Consider the following 18,369-nt stretch of genomic DNA (forward strand, 5'->3'; position numbering starts at 1 on the left):
TACACTGGTTACTACTCCAAAAAGGTTTTAAAATAATGTCATTATCACTGCTCATTCTACATTAATTTGCATTTCTTAAGTCTCTGAACACCTATTTGGGAAATCTTTCCACTCATAAAAAGTGAAAAAGGATTAATATTAATTCACAATCATGACCTAAATTTCATATCATAATTTGGCTCAAGAAATCATCACAATGAGGAACTGGACTGTGGGTGACTGAAATTGCACTTTACAATTTTACTTAGATAATGCTATGCAGCTGTGGGCCATTTGCTGGGTTTCCCCCAAAAGAACTGGCAAAAGCAAAGTGAAATAACAACAAACAGCATTATTTAGAAATGAAGACAAGTATATTACGTATTTTTCCAGCCCACCTTCAAACTTTAACATGTGAAATTCTGGGATTTTTTTTTTTTTTCTTTTGACAGCAAAATACATCAACAATTCATTCAAAAAATAAAAAGAATCCTTATTTTAAAAAGATATTAAAGTACTTATAGATAAAATAACATATCTGACATTTACTTCAAAATTACACGGGTGAAAGGTAGTAGGTGGGGGTACAGACGAAGGGAGCCTGGCCAAGAGCTGAGAACTACCGAAGGTGGGGGAAGGACACATGGGAATCCCAAACATATCCAAAAAGGGAATCATTCTATTACCTTTTTATGTATTTGTTTGAAAATTCTAATAAAAAATTAACAAAACAAAAAATAAATACATAACAAACATAGAACTCCTAGGAAAGAGGCCACACACACATTCGCTAAAATTCAGTATTTCAACATCTTCATTCCAGTCCAGGTGCCCCTTTTCGTGAATGATAGCTACTTAAAGTGCCAAACCTTTGCAGGCTTCTTCAAAATCAATGGAGTGACTGACTTTGAAAACTGGAGAGTCTTTACCTAGCAGTTGTTGAAATGGCATGATAAAGATGACCTCAGGACAGGGCAAAAGGCAATAGATTGCAGCAAGTGAAACTCAGCAGGCAGAAACCTGCACAAGGTCAAGCAGCAGATCCACAGTGGGGCAGAGACTCTTACTCGACCTCCCTCCTCTTCTTAGTCACTGTATCAAACTGCCTCTTAGAGAAGAAGCCCAATCCTGTACCGGACATACATATAAAATCAGACTCTTCAAAGCGTTCCAAGACAGGTGAGATAGAAATGATCATTTAACTCTTTTTACTAAAAACAAATACACAAGCTTTTAGTAAGAACAGAAGACCAAAATGAAGCTCAAACTGATGAACTTCCTTAGAAAGGAAGTTGCCATCACTCTATCAACAAATTATAACAGAAGTACATTGCATCCATTATCACTGCATCTTGGCTAGAGCCCTAGCATACTGTAGTACATAAAGTCAGAAAAATCTTTTTGGATTTAAGCTTCATCCTTGTACTCAAAAACTAATGATATTCATGGTGTTAAGAACCTAATGATTAAAAGAGAGAAAAAAAGACACCTAATGATTTAAAAGTCACTATGTTGTTTATCACTGACTAGGCAATGCAAAGTGAAAAGACAAATTTCCTATCTCCTGTCCTCAGAAATACAGGTTCAGCAGGGTGAAGCAAAGTTTACAACTCTAGAAGATGGAATAACCCAGCCTTCCAAACAGCTGTTTCGTGGTTTTTGCTTTTTTCCAGTAAGACTACAGATCAACTAGAAAGATGCACAGGGTAGTGCCTGTAACTGCATGTAATTGTGAGACACTGCATAGGGCCCTATTTACAACTATAACAGGACTTGCAGAGAGTGGACTTACGTAATTGCGACATTGCTCCCATCTATAACAATGTGCTTCAAATCCGTTCTCCCTGGCTCATTTTTTAATTCGAGCTTGTAGGGTATTTTCAGAGTATCTCGAAACCTTTGAACGCCCGTAACTGAGGAATCAATATGATCAGACGGTCCCGCCAACCTTGCGTCAGTAACTGAAGGTAGGAGCTGGGGCAGTGGCATTGGTGGAGAAAGGGGTGGACAATTTGACTTAGACTGTGGAGAGCTACAACACCCGGAACGGTTTTCACAGGCAGACTTCACATTACTTGGAAGCAAGGGCTCTGCTTGCTGCTGCAAACCATTTTCAGGAAAAACTGGAATTCTGGGCTGGTGACTTGAAGCGCCTCTGGAAACAAAACTGACAACTTCTTTGGGACTTGAAGGGACCACAGAGGGTGAAAGGCCATCAGTTTCAAGGTCCATGTTACACATATAATTCTGGTTTGAACTCCAGATTTCTTGTTTCTGTTCTATCGGCACTGTTTTGAAAGTGTTAATTTTGCAATTTGAGGTACATGGTTTTGATTCTTTGAATGGCAACTGAGAAAATTTTTCTACCATATTTTGCTGTGTGTGAGTTTGTATTTTCTTTGGAGTAGAATCTGTTGTAAGCTCATTTATGCTGCTACAAACACCTTTATTTTTGGTTCTGTTGGTCTCCGGACACATAGTACCAGGTGAAGATTCTCTGTCTTCTTGGAATCTCTTATTTTCTTTTTCAATTTCTTCTAAGAGCAATAATGGTTCAGTAGATGGCCCATACTCCCTAATGACCTTTTCAACAATTTCTTGGGAATAGCCCATGGTTTTAAAAAAGTTCACAAGGATATTGTATTCCATTTCCTCAGTGGTGTCCTTTACATCTGGACTTAAATTTTCAGGATCAGCCGAAGAATCAGATAGGTCAATGATTACATTTCCAGCTAATGTCTTACCATCATGTAAAAGCTCCCCCTCTTGAACATTTTCCAAAGAAAACTGTTTCTTCGTATGCCTTTCTTCAGAATCAGAAAATCTCCTTTTATGACAAATTCTGTCTTTGGAAAGTGCCTCTTCATCTGGGGTTAGACCATTTATTGGAACAAAAAGTACATCTTGTGAACTAGAAAAGATTGTGTCCATTTGTTTTGTAAGCTCAGAAACAGGAGTGCCAGCTTTATTTCTTGCATCTTCCTGCAAAACAATTTCATCTCTGGAAAAATTCAGCCCTGTGGCAGCATTCTGTGTAAACTCTGTTCGTTTAGAACCTCCAATTTCAATAACATCATCATTTCCTGTTTCAAATAAATTCTCCTCACCTTGTGTAAGTGTCAAAAGCTCTTTTTTCAAGGAAGTGGGCAAAATTAACAAGTCCATTGTATAATTGTCTGCACGAGCTTCAACAAATTGTTTAAATTCCCTTTTTACCTCGGATTCTTTCTGACTGTTGGGTAGGTTCTCATTATTCTCAAAGAGCTTTACGAACTGCTGAATGTGACTCCTAGCCATGACCACAGCTTCAGCACTTCCTCTGATGCCAAGAAGACCAATGTCCAGAATGCAGAGATCAGCACATGTGTCCTGAATCAAGCTCTTCAGAAACAGGCTCTGTGCCCCAACAAAAATACAGTGCATGGCCTTGGGATAACATTCTCTTTCTTCTAGTTCAGGTTCACAGATTCCTTTAATATATTCCTGTAAACAGAAGATGAGATCAATTTACAAAAGCTCTTTATAGCACATATCATGTTACACAGGTAATTACAAATGTCAAGCTGTACAAAAATCAAAAGCATGGTAATAATGTGGGGAAAATGCCATGTTCTAAAAAAAGATTTAAGATAACAGATATAAGTTGCTTACTCGTTTTCATTGGACTTGAAAACTTTGCTACTCTAAAAGGCAGGTTATCTGTAACATTTTCAATAATGTATCTTGCAATAGGATCTTTGGGGTCTGCCCAGCTGCACAGTGGACAAGACTGGACTTATTTACATCTGTAAGTAACAAACATTTTTGCTTGCTACTAGGCATTTATTGGTACTATGACCTAATTAAGAGATAAGAAAATAAAGTCAAACAATTTACTCTAGAACAAACTTTCACTTTTGCTTTGCTACTACTGCCCCTTAGTTTCCAGATAAATTGATTTTTTTGAAGGCATCAAAAAAAAAAAAACCAAAACAAACAAAAAAAACCAACATGTTCCAGCCAGCTGGAACAATGCATACCCTACATAATTTTATGCCCCCCCCCTTTTTTTTTTTAAATAGAAAAGCCAAACTGTTTAGTTTTTCAAAAATAAAGAACCAGGGGCACCTGGGTGGCTCAGTCGGTTAAGTGTCTGATTTCGACTCAGGTCACGATCTCGCGGTTTGTGAGTTTGAGCCCTGCGTTAGGCTCAGAACCTGGAGCCTGCTTCGGATTCTGTGTCTCCCTCTCTCTGTGTCCCTCCCCTGCTTGCACTCTCTCTCTCTCAAAAATAAAAACGTTAAAAAAATTAAAAATAAATAAAAATAAATACATAAATAAAAATAAAGAACCAGAGAATGTTGGACAGTATTGCCACTCTCAGAAAACTGAGTTTTTCTAGAGTTTCTAGTAAAGTTGCTATTAAACAAGGCCTCAGTAAAGTAAGAAAGGGACTGGGTTCTCTAGCAATTAGGTTGCTACTGGAGGCCTTAAGAACGAAGCAAACTCGCATGCGCATGCACAGGAATGGTGGATACACTTGTTAAGAATGTGGGCACTGGAGCCTGTTTCTGGGCTCAAATCCCAGCCATGAGACTGGGGGTCTTCTCTAGTTACACAGCCCCTCTACCTCATGTCCTCAACTGTCAGAGAGGATAGTGCAATCCCAGGTGTTTTCAGGAAATCTGATTCGATAATAAAGCTCCAACAACACTGTCTTGCATCTAGTTAGTGCTTACTAAATAGTAACAACACTTTAATTATCAGTGAAAATTTTCTGGAAAGACATTTGTAAGAAATGAGCCTGGCAATACCTGACCCGTACTTTATACTAAAATTACAGTAGTGTTATTGAAATGGTGCTATTGAAAAGCTCAGCCTGCGCCACACTGGGGACAATGAGGCTTTGCAAACATGTACCTACTACATACATGTTTTTCTAGTGACCACGGGGCTTCAGTTAAAATTTATATACCAATGGACACACATTCCTTGTTTACATATTTAGAACTACAACATCCCAGAGGCACCTGGGTGGCTCAGTCAGTTAAGTGTCCAACTTTGGCTCAGGTCATGATCTCATGGTTCATGAGTTCAAGCCCCATGTTGGGCTCTGTGCTGACAGCTCAGAGCCTGGAGCCTGCTTAGGATTCTGCGTCTCCCTCTCTCTCTGCCCCTCCCCTGCTTGTGCTGTCTCTCTCTCAAAAATAAGTAAACATTAAAAAAAAAAGAACTATGACATCCATGTGAATAGATGAAACTCCAGAAATATGAGGAGAATGTCACAGGAAAAATCTGACCGAAGCAGTATAATGTTCAATCATGAGACCTATGTCCTCTGTACAAACCTGGACTGTCTGTGGACTTAGTGGTAAAGATTAGAGGTAACTGGTGCTGGATAGAGGAGCGCTGTTTATTAGAGCAGTTTGCTAATTTTGTAACACTGTAATTGCGTTAAAACACAAAGCACAGCAACTGAACATCCTTTCTTCCTAGATATGCAAGCAGAGTGCTAAATATTGAAGTCCGCATCCCTGAACCCCTCCAAATGGACATTTTGCTACCACTTGTTTGAACTTATGCTGCATTTAGGTTGTGGCTCAAGGTTGTGTTTTTTAGTATTTTAATTTGAAATAATTATAGGTTTCCAGGAAGCTGCAAAGATAGGACAGAGTTCTGTGTGCTCTCCCAGTTCTCTCCAATCACTTATACTTTACCTAATTACAGCACAGTATAAAAACCAGGGCACTCACACTGATACAGTGTGTATATAGTTCTATGCCATTTTATCACATGTATAGACTCAAGAAAATACCACTTCAATCAAGATACAGAATTATTCCATCACCACAAAGATTACCTTCATGCTACCCTTTCGTCATATTTACCCCTACTTCCACCCACACCATCCCTAAGCTGCTGACAACTGCTGTTTTTGTCTCTCACAATGTTGTAACTTCAAGAATGTTATATAAATAGGATTAGACAGTTTGTGCCTCTTGAGATTGACCTTTTTCACTCAACAAGATGCTCTTGAAACCCATCCAAGGTGTGAGTGTATCAATAGTTCATTCCTTTTTATTGCTGAGTACTATTCCATGATATGGACAAACTACACATTTTTAATCACCTATCTACTGAATGACATTTTGGTTGTTCCTATTTGGAGCTATTACAAATGAAGCTATGGACAATTACGTACAGGTTTTCATGTGAACTTGTCATTTCTCTGGGATAAATGCCCAGCAGTGTGCAATGTGGGCCATATGGTAAGTGAACGTTTAGATTTCAAGGAACAGCCCAACTGTGTTCCAGAATAGCTGTACCACTTTACATTCCCACCTGCAACACATGAGATCCAGAAGATCCAGTTTCTCCTCATCCTTGTCAGCACTTGACACTGCTACTATTTTTTATTGGAGCTGTTATATTAAGAGTAGAGTGTGGGGCTCCTGGGTGGCTTAGTCGGTTAAGCTTCCGACTCTTGATTTCGGCTCAGGTCATGATCTTGTGGTTCATGAGACTGAGCCCCACATTGGGCTCCACACTGACAGCTCAGAGCCTGCTTGGGATTTCTCTCTGCCCACCCCCCTTAGAAAAAAAAAGAAAAAAAATAAGAACGTAGTGTATCTCCTCATGGTCTTAGTTTACATTTCCCTAATGGCAAGTGATGTTGAACATCTTTTGCATGTGCTGCTTGCCATCTACACTCCCTCTTGGATGAACTGTTCAATTTTTTGGTCCATTTTCTAACTGGATTGTTTGAGTTTTACTGTTGAGTTTTGGGAGCTCTTGACACATTCTAGATAGAAGTCCATTCTCAGATATGTGGCTTATAAGTATTTTTTCCTATAGTTTTTTTCATTCTTGTCTTTTGTGACAGAAGTTTGTAATTTTAAGGTTTATTGGCTTTTTTCTTCATCAAGCCACAGGAACCAGAGACTTCTCCTATGTTATCTTCCAAAAGTTTTATGTCTAAATCTACAACCTATTGTGAGTTGGTTTTTATATAAGATGTGAGGTTCAGGTTGAGGTTCATGTTTTTGCTTATGGATATCTAATTGCTCTAACACTGCTTCTTGAAAAGACTGTCTTTTCTCTATTTAATTCCTTTTGCAGATGTCAAAAATCAGTTGGCCATACTTATGTGGGGCTATATTTATGAATTCCCTATTTTGTTGCATTGATTTAGGTATCCAGCCCTTCACCAATGCCACACAGCCTTAACTACATAATGTCTTATAGTAATTGCTCCTATTAAAAATTGCTCTTAGCCATTCTAGTTCCTTTGCCTTTCCATATAAATTTTAGAATAATTTTGTTTAGCAATCTTGTTGAACTTGCACACTGACTTGAAGCGAACAGACATCTGCTGAGTCTCCTGCAAGAACAAATTCTGTTTGTCTAGATCTTTGCTTTTTTTCATGAGTGTTTTACAGTTTTGAGCATACAAATCCTGTACACCCAAATATTCTATTTTTTGAGTGACTGAACGGGGCACTCTATTTAAAATTTTACTTCTATGTGTTCACTGCTAAATAAACAGAAATAAATTGATTTTGATCATGTGTCCTGAAACCCTGCTGAGCCTATTTTCAGTTCCAGGATTTTTTTCTCATAGACTCTTTCAGATTTTCTATGCAGACAAGTATGTCATCTACAAACACCTTTTATGCCTTCTATTTTCTTGCTGTATTGAACTAGCTATAACTCCCAGCACTGTGATGAGCAGTGGTGACAGCTGACACTCTTGCCTTGTTCACAATCACAGGCAGAAAACAGTCTTACCTTTGAATATGATGTTAGATTTTTTAATATACTTTTTTTTTTTATCACATTGAGGAAGTTATCCTGCATTCCATTCATCTAGGAACATGAACAGGTATTAAAACTTGTGAAATGCTGGGGCGCCTGGGTGGCTCAGTCGGTTGGGCTTCCGACTTCGGCTCAGGTCACGATCTCACCGTCCGTGAGGTCGAGCCCCGCGTCGGGCTCTGGGCTGATGGCTCAGAGCCTGGAGCCTGCTTCCGATTCTGTGTCTCCCTCTCTCTCTGCTCCTCCCCCGTTCATGCTGTGTCTCTCTCTGTCTCAAAAATAAATAAAACGTTAAAAAAAAAAAAAAATTAAAAAAACTTGTGAAATGCTTTACTGTATCAACTACTTCTTCAGCCTGTTAATATGGTAGGTTGCACTGACTGATTTTTGAATACTGAACAAGCCTTGTATCCCTGGAATAATTGCCTCTTGCTCGTGATGTATACATCTTTTATAATTGATTAATTCTACTTGCTAATGTTTTATTAACATTTTTTGCATCTTTTGTAACCATATTCATGAGAGACTTCAGTCTGTAGTTTTCCATTTTTGTACTACCTTTGCCTGGTTTTAGCAAGATAGTAATGAATGAGTGAACAAAGTGTTCTCTTGCATTTCCCTTCAAGAGACATATTGAACTATTTTTTTTTTTTTATTAGAGCACGTGCGCGCACACGTGCGCACACATATGGCAGGGAGCCAGAGGGAGAGAATTTTAAGCAGGCTCCAAGCTCAATGCAGAGTCCAGTGTGGGGCTCCAAATCCACAACCCTGGGATCATGACCTGAACCAAAATCAAGAGTCGGGCACTCAACCAACTGATCTACCTAGGGGCCCCAGATGTTCTTTCCCTTTTTTTATTTTTTTAAATGTTTTATTTTTGGGGGAGGGGGAGGGGGAGAGAGAGAGAGAGAGAGAAAGAGAAAGAGAAAGAGAAAGAGAAAGGGAAAGGGAAAGGGAAAGAGAAAAGAGGGGGAAGGGCAGAAAGAAAGGGAGACACAAAATCTGAAGCAGGCTCCAGGCTCTGAGTTCAGTCAGCACAGAGCCCAATGTGGGACTGGAACTCATGAACGGTGAGATCATGACCTGCGCTAAAGTCAGATGCTTAGCCGACTGAACCACCTAGGTGCCTCAATTCTTTTTAAAACATTTTGTAGACCTTCCCAGTTAAGCAGTCTGGGCCTGGAGAGTTCTTCTACAAGAATTTTCAAGTCATTAATTTAATTTCCTTAAGAGCTGTTAGGTCCATACAAATTATCTATTTCATGTTGGGTACATTAGGGTAGTTTGTACTTTTTGAGGAATTGACCAATTTCATATAAGTTGTCAAGTTTATATGTGTAAAGCTGTTTTTGATGTCTGCAGGGTCTACAGTTGATACCCTGTTTCATTCCTGATATTAGTAATTTATGTCTTCTCTCTTCAGGGTTGATAAGAGGGTAATTTTATTGATTTTTTTTCAAAGAACAAGCTTGTTATTTCCTTGATTTTTCTCTATCGTTCTGTGTTTTCAAATTTGTGGACTTCTACTATGCCTCCTGTTGTTTTGCACTTATTTTGCTCTTCTCTGTCGAGTTCCAAGAGGTGGAAGCCTACTGATTAAGACTTTATTCTTTTCTAAAATAACATGTTATAAATTTCTCTTTCAGGGGGTGCCTGGGTGGCTAGGTTGGTTAAGTGTCCAACTTGGGCTCAGCTCATGATCTCATAGTTTATGGGTTCAAGCCCCACGTCCGGCTCTGCACTCACACTGTGGAGCCTGCTTGGGATTCTCTCTGCCACTCCCCTGTTTGCGCTTTCTAATAAACATACTTTAAGAAAAAAAAGTTCTCTTTCAGCTCTACATTAAGCTACATCCCACAAATGCTGATGTGTTGTATATTCACTTTTATTTTCATTTTATTATTTTTTTTAATGTTTATTTTTGAGAGAGAGAGAGAGAGTGAGACAGAGCAGGAGCAGGGGAGAAGCAGAGAGAGAGGGAGACACAGAATTGGAAGCAGGCTCTAGGCTGAGCTGTCAGCACAGAGCCCGATGTGGGGCTCGAACTCACGAACCGCAATATCATGACTTGAGCTGAAGTCAGACACTTAACCAACAGCCACCCAGGCGCCCCAAGTTATTTTATTTTTGAAATTTCTCTTGAAATTATTCAATATCCAAGAGTGTTGTTTACTTTTCAAATATGTGAAGACTTTCTGGTTATCTTTGTTACTGATTTCTATCTAGTTTGATTCCTTTGTAATCAGAGAACACACTTCAAGTTTTTAAAAAATGTTTATTTTTGAGAGCGAGTGAGCGAGCGCATGTGCGTGCGAGAGTGGGGTAGGGGCAGAGTGAGAGGGGGACAGAGGATCCAAAGCGAACTCTGTGCTGACAGCAGGGAGCCCGACGCAGGGCTTGAACCCATGAATTGTAAGATCATAATCTGAGCAGAGTTGGACACTTAACCGACTGTGCAACCCAGGTGCCCCTGACTTCAATTCTTTTAAATTTGTTGAGATTTGTTTTATCGCCTGGGATATGGTCTATCTTGATAGATGTTCTGTGGACACTTGAACATGTATTCTGCTGCTGCTGGGCAGAGTGTTAAAAAAAACATCTATTTGAGCCCAGTTGATGATGCTGTTGAGTTTTTCTATATTCTTGATGGTTCTATCAATTGTTGAGAGAGAATGCTGAAGTTTCCAATTATAACTGTGTCCATTTCTTCTGTCAGTTCTCCCAGGTTTTGCTTCACATATATTGCAGCTCCACTGTTAGGAATATACACAGTTAAGCACTCTTATGTCTTCTTGGTGAATGGATCCTCTTATCATTATGTACATATTCCTCTCTGCTCTGAAGGTTTTGTCTGACAGTAATATTACCACTCCAGCTTTGTTCTGATTAGTAACTGCACAGTATGTTTTACCCTCCTTTTTACTTACCTGTATCATTATATATAAAATAACTTTCATGAAGATATCATATAGTTTGGTTATATATTTTTTAAATCCATTCTGACAATCTGACTTTTAATTGGTGTGTTTACACTATTCACATTTCTGTTGTTGTTGTTAAACGTTTGGGACTTTACCTTTTTTAAGTTTATTTATTTTGAGAGAGAGACAGAGACACAAAGAGAATCCTGAACAGGCTCTACACTGTCAGCACAAAGCCTTATGTAGGACTTGATCCCATAAACAGTGATATCATAACTTGAGCCAAAAACCAAGAGTCAGATGCTCAACCGCTACCCAGGGGCCCTGCACAATTCACTTTTAATGAAATTATTGTTGCTTGGATTTAAGTCCACCATTTACTTGTTTTCTGTTTGTTCCCTATTTTTAATTCCTTTTCCCCCAATCTGGCCTTCTTTTGCATTATACAAACATTTTTTAGTATTACAATTTATTGATTGAACATTTTTAATGTTTATCTATTTTGAGAGCAAGCACATGTGAATGGGGGAGGGCCAGAGAGGGAGGGAGAGAAAGAATCCCAACCAGGTTCCTTGCTGTCAGCACAGAGCCTGATGTGGGCCTCGATCTAACAAACTGTGAGATCATGACCTGAGCCAAAATTAAGAGTCAGATGCTTAATGACTGAGCCACCCAGGCACCCCTATTTATTGAAATTTTTTTACTGTATCTCTTTATATAGTTTTTAAAGTAGTTATGCTATCAATTATAACATAACTGATCCACTTCAAAGTCAAAAAATATTTTGAGAATGTATAAACCTTACCATCTGCACTATTCATGTTTTTTATTTTTTTATATCTTATAATGTTTTGACATCGTAGGAGGACTTTCAGACCTGAATAGAGACTTCATCTCCCGGCGTTCTGTGTTTTCAGTGTTCTGTGTTTTCTAGCAGTGGTGGACCACTTGCTTGGAGCATGCCTTTCCTTTGCAGACTGTCTGATCCAGTGTTGTGCCCCCATGCCCATCTCCTTATCTAACTCACATACTAAGCCAATTTTTCCTCTACCTTGTATCAAGCCTGGGCCAGGAACCAGACAACTAAGAGCAGACCCTATGTCTGAAAGCCCACTGAAATTATCCAAACAAGCCAATCTTAAACTGTTTATCCTGTCCCGCCTTGCCTTTCTTTCCCCCTTGCTCCTGTTTCTGTCTCCTGACCAAACTCTGATGCTTTACCTGTAGCCCAGTGTGGTGATGTATGCCCCCTTCTCTTGGGAAATGTAAATCATCAAAATCTTCTTTCAGTTGCATTGACTTCTCTGGGCCATCAGTCACTTCCCTAACTTAAAATCCTGCGGGTACAAATTTTAGAATACCACCATCATCCTTTACCCTTGGTCTCTAGTCTCTCTGCCTTCCCTTGTATGTTATAGCTATCTCACAAATTATATGAATATACGTTTGAAATCCCATCAGACAATACTATAAATTGTTTTCAGCCCTATAAATTGTTTTCAATACTATAAACTGTTTTTAACTCATTTTAAAGAACTCAAGAGGAGAAAGTAATCTATTATATTTACCCAGATAGTTATCATTTCTGTCTGAAGAACTTCCTTTACCAATTCTTTTGGTGAAGGCTACTGGCAATGATTTCACAACTTTAGTTTTTCTTCAACCAAGAATTTTTATTATGTTTTATTTCACTTTCATTCTCGAAGGATAACTTCACTGGATAGGGAATTTTTGGTTCTTTTTTTCACCACTTGAAAAATAAGGTGCCACTTTTCTGGCCTCTATCGTTTTTTATGAGAAACCTATACTCATTCTAATTGCTGCTACCCTACATGTGTTTTTCTCTAGATGCTTTCATAGTTTTTGTCTTCAGTTTCAGCACTGTGGTTATCATGTCTAGGTGTGAAATTCTTTGAGCTTATTCTGTTTGTGTTCACTGAGCTTCTTAAGTTTTATGTTTAAAATAAAATTTTGGAAGTCTTCAGCCATTGTTTCTCCAAATTTTTTTTTAGTGCCACACTCTTTTGTCTCCTCTCATTCAAATTAGATAACTTCTGTCTTCTATCTTCAAGTTCACTGACTCTTCTGTCACCTCCATTTTAAAATCAAGCCTATCCAGTGAAATTTTATTTAGGTTATTGTATTTTTCAGCGCTAACCTTTCCAATTTGGTTCTTCTATTTGTATCTTCTATTTCTCTGCTGAATCTATTTTTTAATTAGTTTTAAAAGTATTTGTGATTGTTGGAGCATTTTTATAATAGATGTTTTAAAGTGTTTGTTAGATAATTCTAACATCTTTGCTATCTTGGCATTGGTGTCTGTGGTCTTTTCTCATGCGAGCTGATATTTTCCTTTCTCATGACAGTTGATATTTTCCTTGTTCTTCACATGCCAAGTAATTTTGTGCTGTATCCATTTTGAATATTATGAGATTCTGAGTCTTATTTAAATCCTATGATGAGTGTTGATACTTCTGTTCTAGCAGGTAACTGATCTAGTTAGATTTAGGCTGCAAGCTGTAACCAGTGCTCAGTAAGTTATGATTGTAGCATCAATTCAGTTTGTAAAGTCTTTGCAGTGTTACCTGTATCAGCCCACTTGAGTGCTACCAGAGGCCAGTCAGGGGCCTAGAAGGTGGTTTTTCTGTTAGTTCAGTTATCAAAAGTCTTTGTTATGCTGATAAAAAGTAGATCCACATGCGCTGTTTAGGGATTAAACCCAGGAGGTCATCAACAAATTTTATGGAGTCACTTATCTGAGCTCCTCCCTCTCTGCTCCCTCTTCCCTCTTTCTAGTGCTTTCTGGTTCCCTGAGGTTCTTTTTTCAATCCTCCAGTTAGAAAGCTGGGACTTTGATTACCCCCCTTTGCCCTGTAGTTTTGCAGCTGTGCCTGGGTCATCTGAAGGACACAGAAAGTAAAAGTATTAAGGCTGGCTCCATCCTCTTAGGACCACAACACCACCAACTGAAGAGGAAAGTTCTCCCTTAGAACTTTGGTTCCTACCAGCTCCCACTGCCACCATCACTGGATTGTTTGGAAGCTGGTGTGCCTTAGAATGAAAAAAATGGCCTTTGCTTTCTATTAGGCGCTCCCTCTTTTGCCCCTGGAGTCCAAGCTAGCCAGCTTCTCCTACTGCTCTCTCTAGGCCCTGGTGCTTATTTCCATTTGCAGACTGAGCTGCACTGAATTCAGGCTGGGGGACAAAAGACAGGAAAAAATGGCAACCTCACCACCGATTTTGTGGTGCTCCGAGTTATGGTTTTCTTCCTTAGTCTATTTTTTACTTTTCAGCGTCCTCATATAGCTACTCCATGCATTCTGTCCAGGTTTTATAACTAATTTAGTAGGAGTGACAGGGTAGAGTACACTTGCTCTATCTTACTCAGAATCAGAACCTCCTTGTTGTCTGTTAATATTTAAGTAATGCTGCTTGTTTAGCATAAGTGAGCACATGGCTAAATTCACAAGTCAAATACCGTTTAGACTTCTGCGCAGCCACTGGTTGAGAAAATGTTGATCATACCCACTCAGTGGAATGCCAGCAACTATTAGCCAACCTGGAAAGAAGAGGTTTCTCCAGGCTTCTAGAACAAATATCCTCTCAAACAAGGGCTAACTCCTGAATTGATCCAAGGTAAAGCCCACCTATCAACAACAAATCCTGCCCACACATAAGGCCTCCAACTGGTTTTTCAGATTCCATATGAAACAAAAAAACACCCACATCAGGATAAAATCTCAAATATGAAAGAAACCAATAAAGTAGAACATAAAATAGAGGAAAACTGGAGGAAACTAGATAACGCAGGGTAGGAAAGAAAACTTCAACAAAATTTTAATTAGTGGTTTCAAAAAGATATGAGATGATAATGAATTCATGTAACAGGAATCAAGATGCTAAAAAAGGAGACAAATAATCAAAATAAGGGTACTAGTAAATTAAGGATATCATGACCAAATTAAAAGTCAACAGAAGAAGTGAAAGACAAAGTGGAAGAAATCTCTTCAAAAGTACCACAAATCAAGGAAGTGAAAACTGTGAGGGAAAAGAAACTTTAAGGGTCCATCCAGGATATCAGAAATCCAAATAAATGACATTCCAAAAAAATCAGAATGGCATTTAATAAAGAAACAACAAAAAATAACTTCTTGGAGCTAAAATACACAAGACCTTATGTATAATTAGTGAAAAGATTACATCAAATCTTGTTTGGGAACTAAAGCACACAGATCCCACCTTGAAGGGTCCACAGAATATCCAAGCATGATTACTTTTTCTGAACAGTTTATTTATCTATTTAGAGAGATTGGGGGGCGGGGAGACAGTGGGAGAGGGAGAGAGAGAATCCCAAGCAGGTTCCATGTGGTCAGCACAGAGCCCAACACAGGGCTTGACTTCATGAACTGTGAGATCATAACCTGAACCAAAATTGAGAGTCGGATGCTCAACCAACTAAGCCACCAAGGCTCCTCAAGCATGATTACTTTTTAAAGGCCCATAAGAAAAAAATCCTGGGGGCAGGATGAGAACAGGGCATGTATAAAAGAATGACAATCAAAATGTGAGAAATTCTCAACAGGAAATCTGGATGACTGGGGGGAAAAGGATAGCAGTGCATTCAAATTATAAGGGAAAATGATTTTCAATCTATAATTCTGTACCATCCACATTAAAGACATTTCTAGACATGCTAAAAGCTGAGAAAATTAGTCCCATGCATTGCTTTCTTAAAAAATATTTGAAGATGAAGGCCACCAGAAATAAGGGAGATGAAGTAATTAGTAAATTCAATCCAAGACTGGCAAATAGAAGTCCAAAGACTATAGTTGTGCAGCAAACAAACTGAGAAACTAGCTGAGTGGAGGAAGAAAAGTGGCTCAAGTGGCGTTCTCCCAGAAAAGGAGGTTCAATGAATAGCAGATATAAAGGAGTATTTGTATAATATTAGGGATGTATTTATTTCACAAGTAGATGAAAAACAGGGCAGATAAATTACAGGAAAAATTATAAGCTGTATCAGAAGGAAAACATAATGTAATACAGTACTGGGCTTTGCAGTAATATTTACATAAGTCATAATTATATGAACGCCATTTCTTGGTTTAGCTAAAAACAAGATGATTATATTGGTGTCTTAGTCCATTCAGGCTGCTATAACAAAATACCAGACTGGGTGGCTTAGAAACAATAGAAATTTATTTCTCACAGTTCTGGAGGCTAGGAGTCTAAGATCAGAGTGCCAGTGTGGTCCCGTGAGGGCTCTCTTCTAGGGTGCAGACTCCTCGTATTTTCACGTGGTGTAAGAAGCAAAGGAGTTCTCTTGGGCCTCTTTTACAAGGGCATTAATGTCATCATGAGGGCTCTGCCTTCACGACCTAATCATCTCCCAAAGGCCCCACCTCCTAATACCATTATATTGGGCACTGGGATTTCACTACCCAAATTTTGATAGAACACAAATATTCAGACCATAGCAAATGGGAAAATGGGGGTAGTTTCAGCTCATCTATCTTAAAGAAAGTGAATAGTGTCTAAAATAAGAAATAGCCATATTTTATAATTATTTACATAACCATCAAAACAAACAGCTAAAACAGTAAAAAGTAATTGCTTTTAGGAAGTTGGGAAGGGACAGAAGCAAGGGACTGCTATTCTTTCTTATAAAAACCCTCAGTACTTCTTGATTTTTTGTTTTAATCATGTGCATGTATTATTTTGGTATACTCCTTACTTCCTAATTTTAATAAAAAATTTTAAAGTAGATGCATACCATCCTGTGATGCCATTAGTGAGAGCTTTGGTCCTAATTTTTATTTTTTAAATGTTTATGTATTTTTGAGAAAGAGAGAGGGTGTGCACAAGCCACAGAAGGGCAGATAGAGAGGGGGACAGAAGATCCAAAGTGGGCTCTGTGCTGACAGCAGAGAACCTGACGCGGGGCTGGAACTCATGAAATGCAAGATCCTGCATGTCCTGAAGCCAAAGTCTGACGCTTAACAGACTGAGCCCCCCAGGTGCCCTGGCCCTAATTTGTAGCTTGATTCTTTTCTGACATATAAGAATGTTAGCAGTTATGAAATATTATGAGTGATTTATCTTTGAAACAAACATTTTCCATTATTTCTGTTACTTTTCTGGAGTGGTATAATCTGCAAGAAGAGCTATAACTAATTAACTGTATGATATAGGATGTTCTCAAACCTATGCAACTAAAAAATTTAAATTAAACTGGATGCTGAGACAGACAGGTAGCTGCAAGACTAGTGATAATCCTGATTTCAATTTTTTATTTTTTTTATGAAATTTATTGTCAAATTGGTTTCCATACAACACTCAGTGCTCATCCCAAAAAATGCCCTCCCACTCCCCACTGATTTCAATTTTTTAAAACAGACTTTATTTTTTCAAGCAGTTATAGGTTCACAGCAAAATTGAGACGGTAGATTTCCAATATGTAATTTGTTTAATGATAATCATAAAAGCCCATGTTATTATAAATTTAATTTTATACATTTGAACCTACACAAAATAAAATTGTGAACCTGATGTGTTATTTACAAACAAATCAATATACTTTTTCATTGCTTACACAATCGTTTCACAGCAAGCGATATACTCAGGGATACACCCAGATATTATTTGGATTACTATTTTTCAGAGAAAAAAAAATCAAGTAAAAATTGGATCTTCTGAGATCATAGAGGGCCTCAGGAGCGTTCCTGTGGCTTTCAGTTTGTAAGCACCAGGAAGACTGGCAGAGAAATGCCCAATACAAGCAGAGCTGACATTATCCCCCAAGTAACTAAAACTACTATTGCAAGACTAACTGCACTGTTTTGGGGGAGAATTGTACTAACAGGCACAAAACTTCACAAGCACAAAACTTTGTGCATGTGTGTACTCCCAAAAGAAATGAATAATTATCCCGAGATCCAGACTCATTTTTTCATTAATAATTTACTCTTGTGAATTACTAAGTAGCAACAATTGATTTTTATTTTCAAGTTCAGAAGTGAACAATGAAGTATACAAGTGTACAGTATTACTACATTCTAGATGTCTGGCCATCAGTTGCACTGATAAGCATCTGTGGACCCAAATACCCATCCTTTGCATTTGGCTGTATTCGGTATTGGAACATTTAAATGTTAATCAAAAACTGTCTCTCCTATCCTGCAATGTTCATATTCTGTTTTACTTTATTCAGGCTTTTCAGGGAAAAAAAGGGTGGGGGAAGCATATAATACATACAATAATAACTTCCCTTTCATATAGCAAAATGCTTTCTATTATTCTACCTTCTACAAACTCAGCTCTTCTCAACTCTACTGTAATGTTTCAAGAATCCACACAGAAGCTCCTGGCAACCTGTGCCATTGAGAACGTAGATTAAAAAACAAACAAAAAAAACCACAAAAAAGATCAAAGTAGCTATTCAAGAGTCCGCAGGTTTGGGGAAAGGTTTCTCGACACCACAGTTCACCACCTACTATCTCTTATTACAGGCACACATGTAAGGGGCTTTGTCAGCTTGTCTCCTGGTCACATATGGTTTGAAGCAGCTGATTCAAAGTGTAGAAGGAATAACATACCTGTAGAGCACGTAACAGCAAATGACAACTGACAGCACAGGTGCAAAAACAAATTTAAGGAAGACATAATGGCTAAA

General features: G+C 38.4%; 1 protein-coding gene across 2 annotated transcripts in view; it reads right to left on the reverse strand.

Moving 5' to 3' along the window:
• The window catches only part of N4BP1 (NEDD4 binding protein 1), a 49,697-nt gene that overhangs the window by 18,756 nt on the left and 12,572 nt on the right, over window positions 1-18,369 (reverse strand). For both annotated transcript variants that reach the window (XM_019456015.2, XM_019456014.2), the window contains exon 2: window positions 1,772-3,462. In XM_019456015.2, coding sequence (XP_019311560.2) covers window positions 1,772-3,462 — 1,691 coding nt within the window. The remainder of the gene's footprint in view (window positions 1-1,771; window positions 3,463-18,369) is intronic.

Source organism: Panthera pardus, unplaced genomic scaffold, assembly GCF_024362965.1.
Source record: "Panthera pardus isolate Hobbes unplaced genomic scaffold, ASM2436296v1 HiC_scaffold_18, whole genome shotgun sequence".
Taxonomy (NCBI): Eukaryota; Metazoa; Chordata; class Mammalia; order Carnivora; family Felidae; genus Panthera; species Panthera pardus.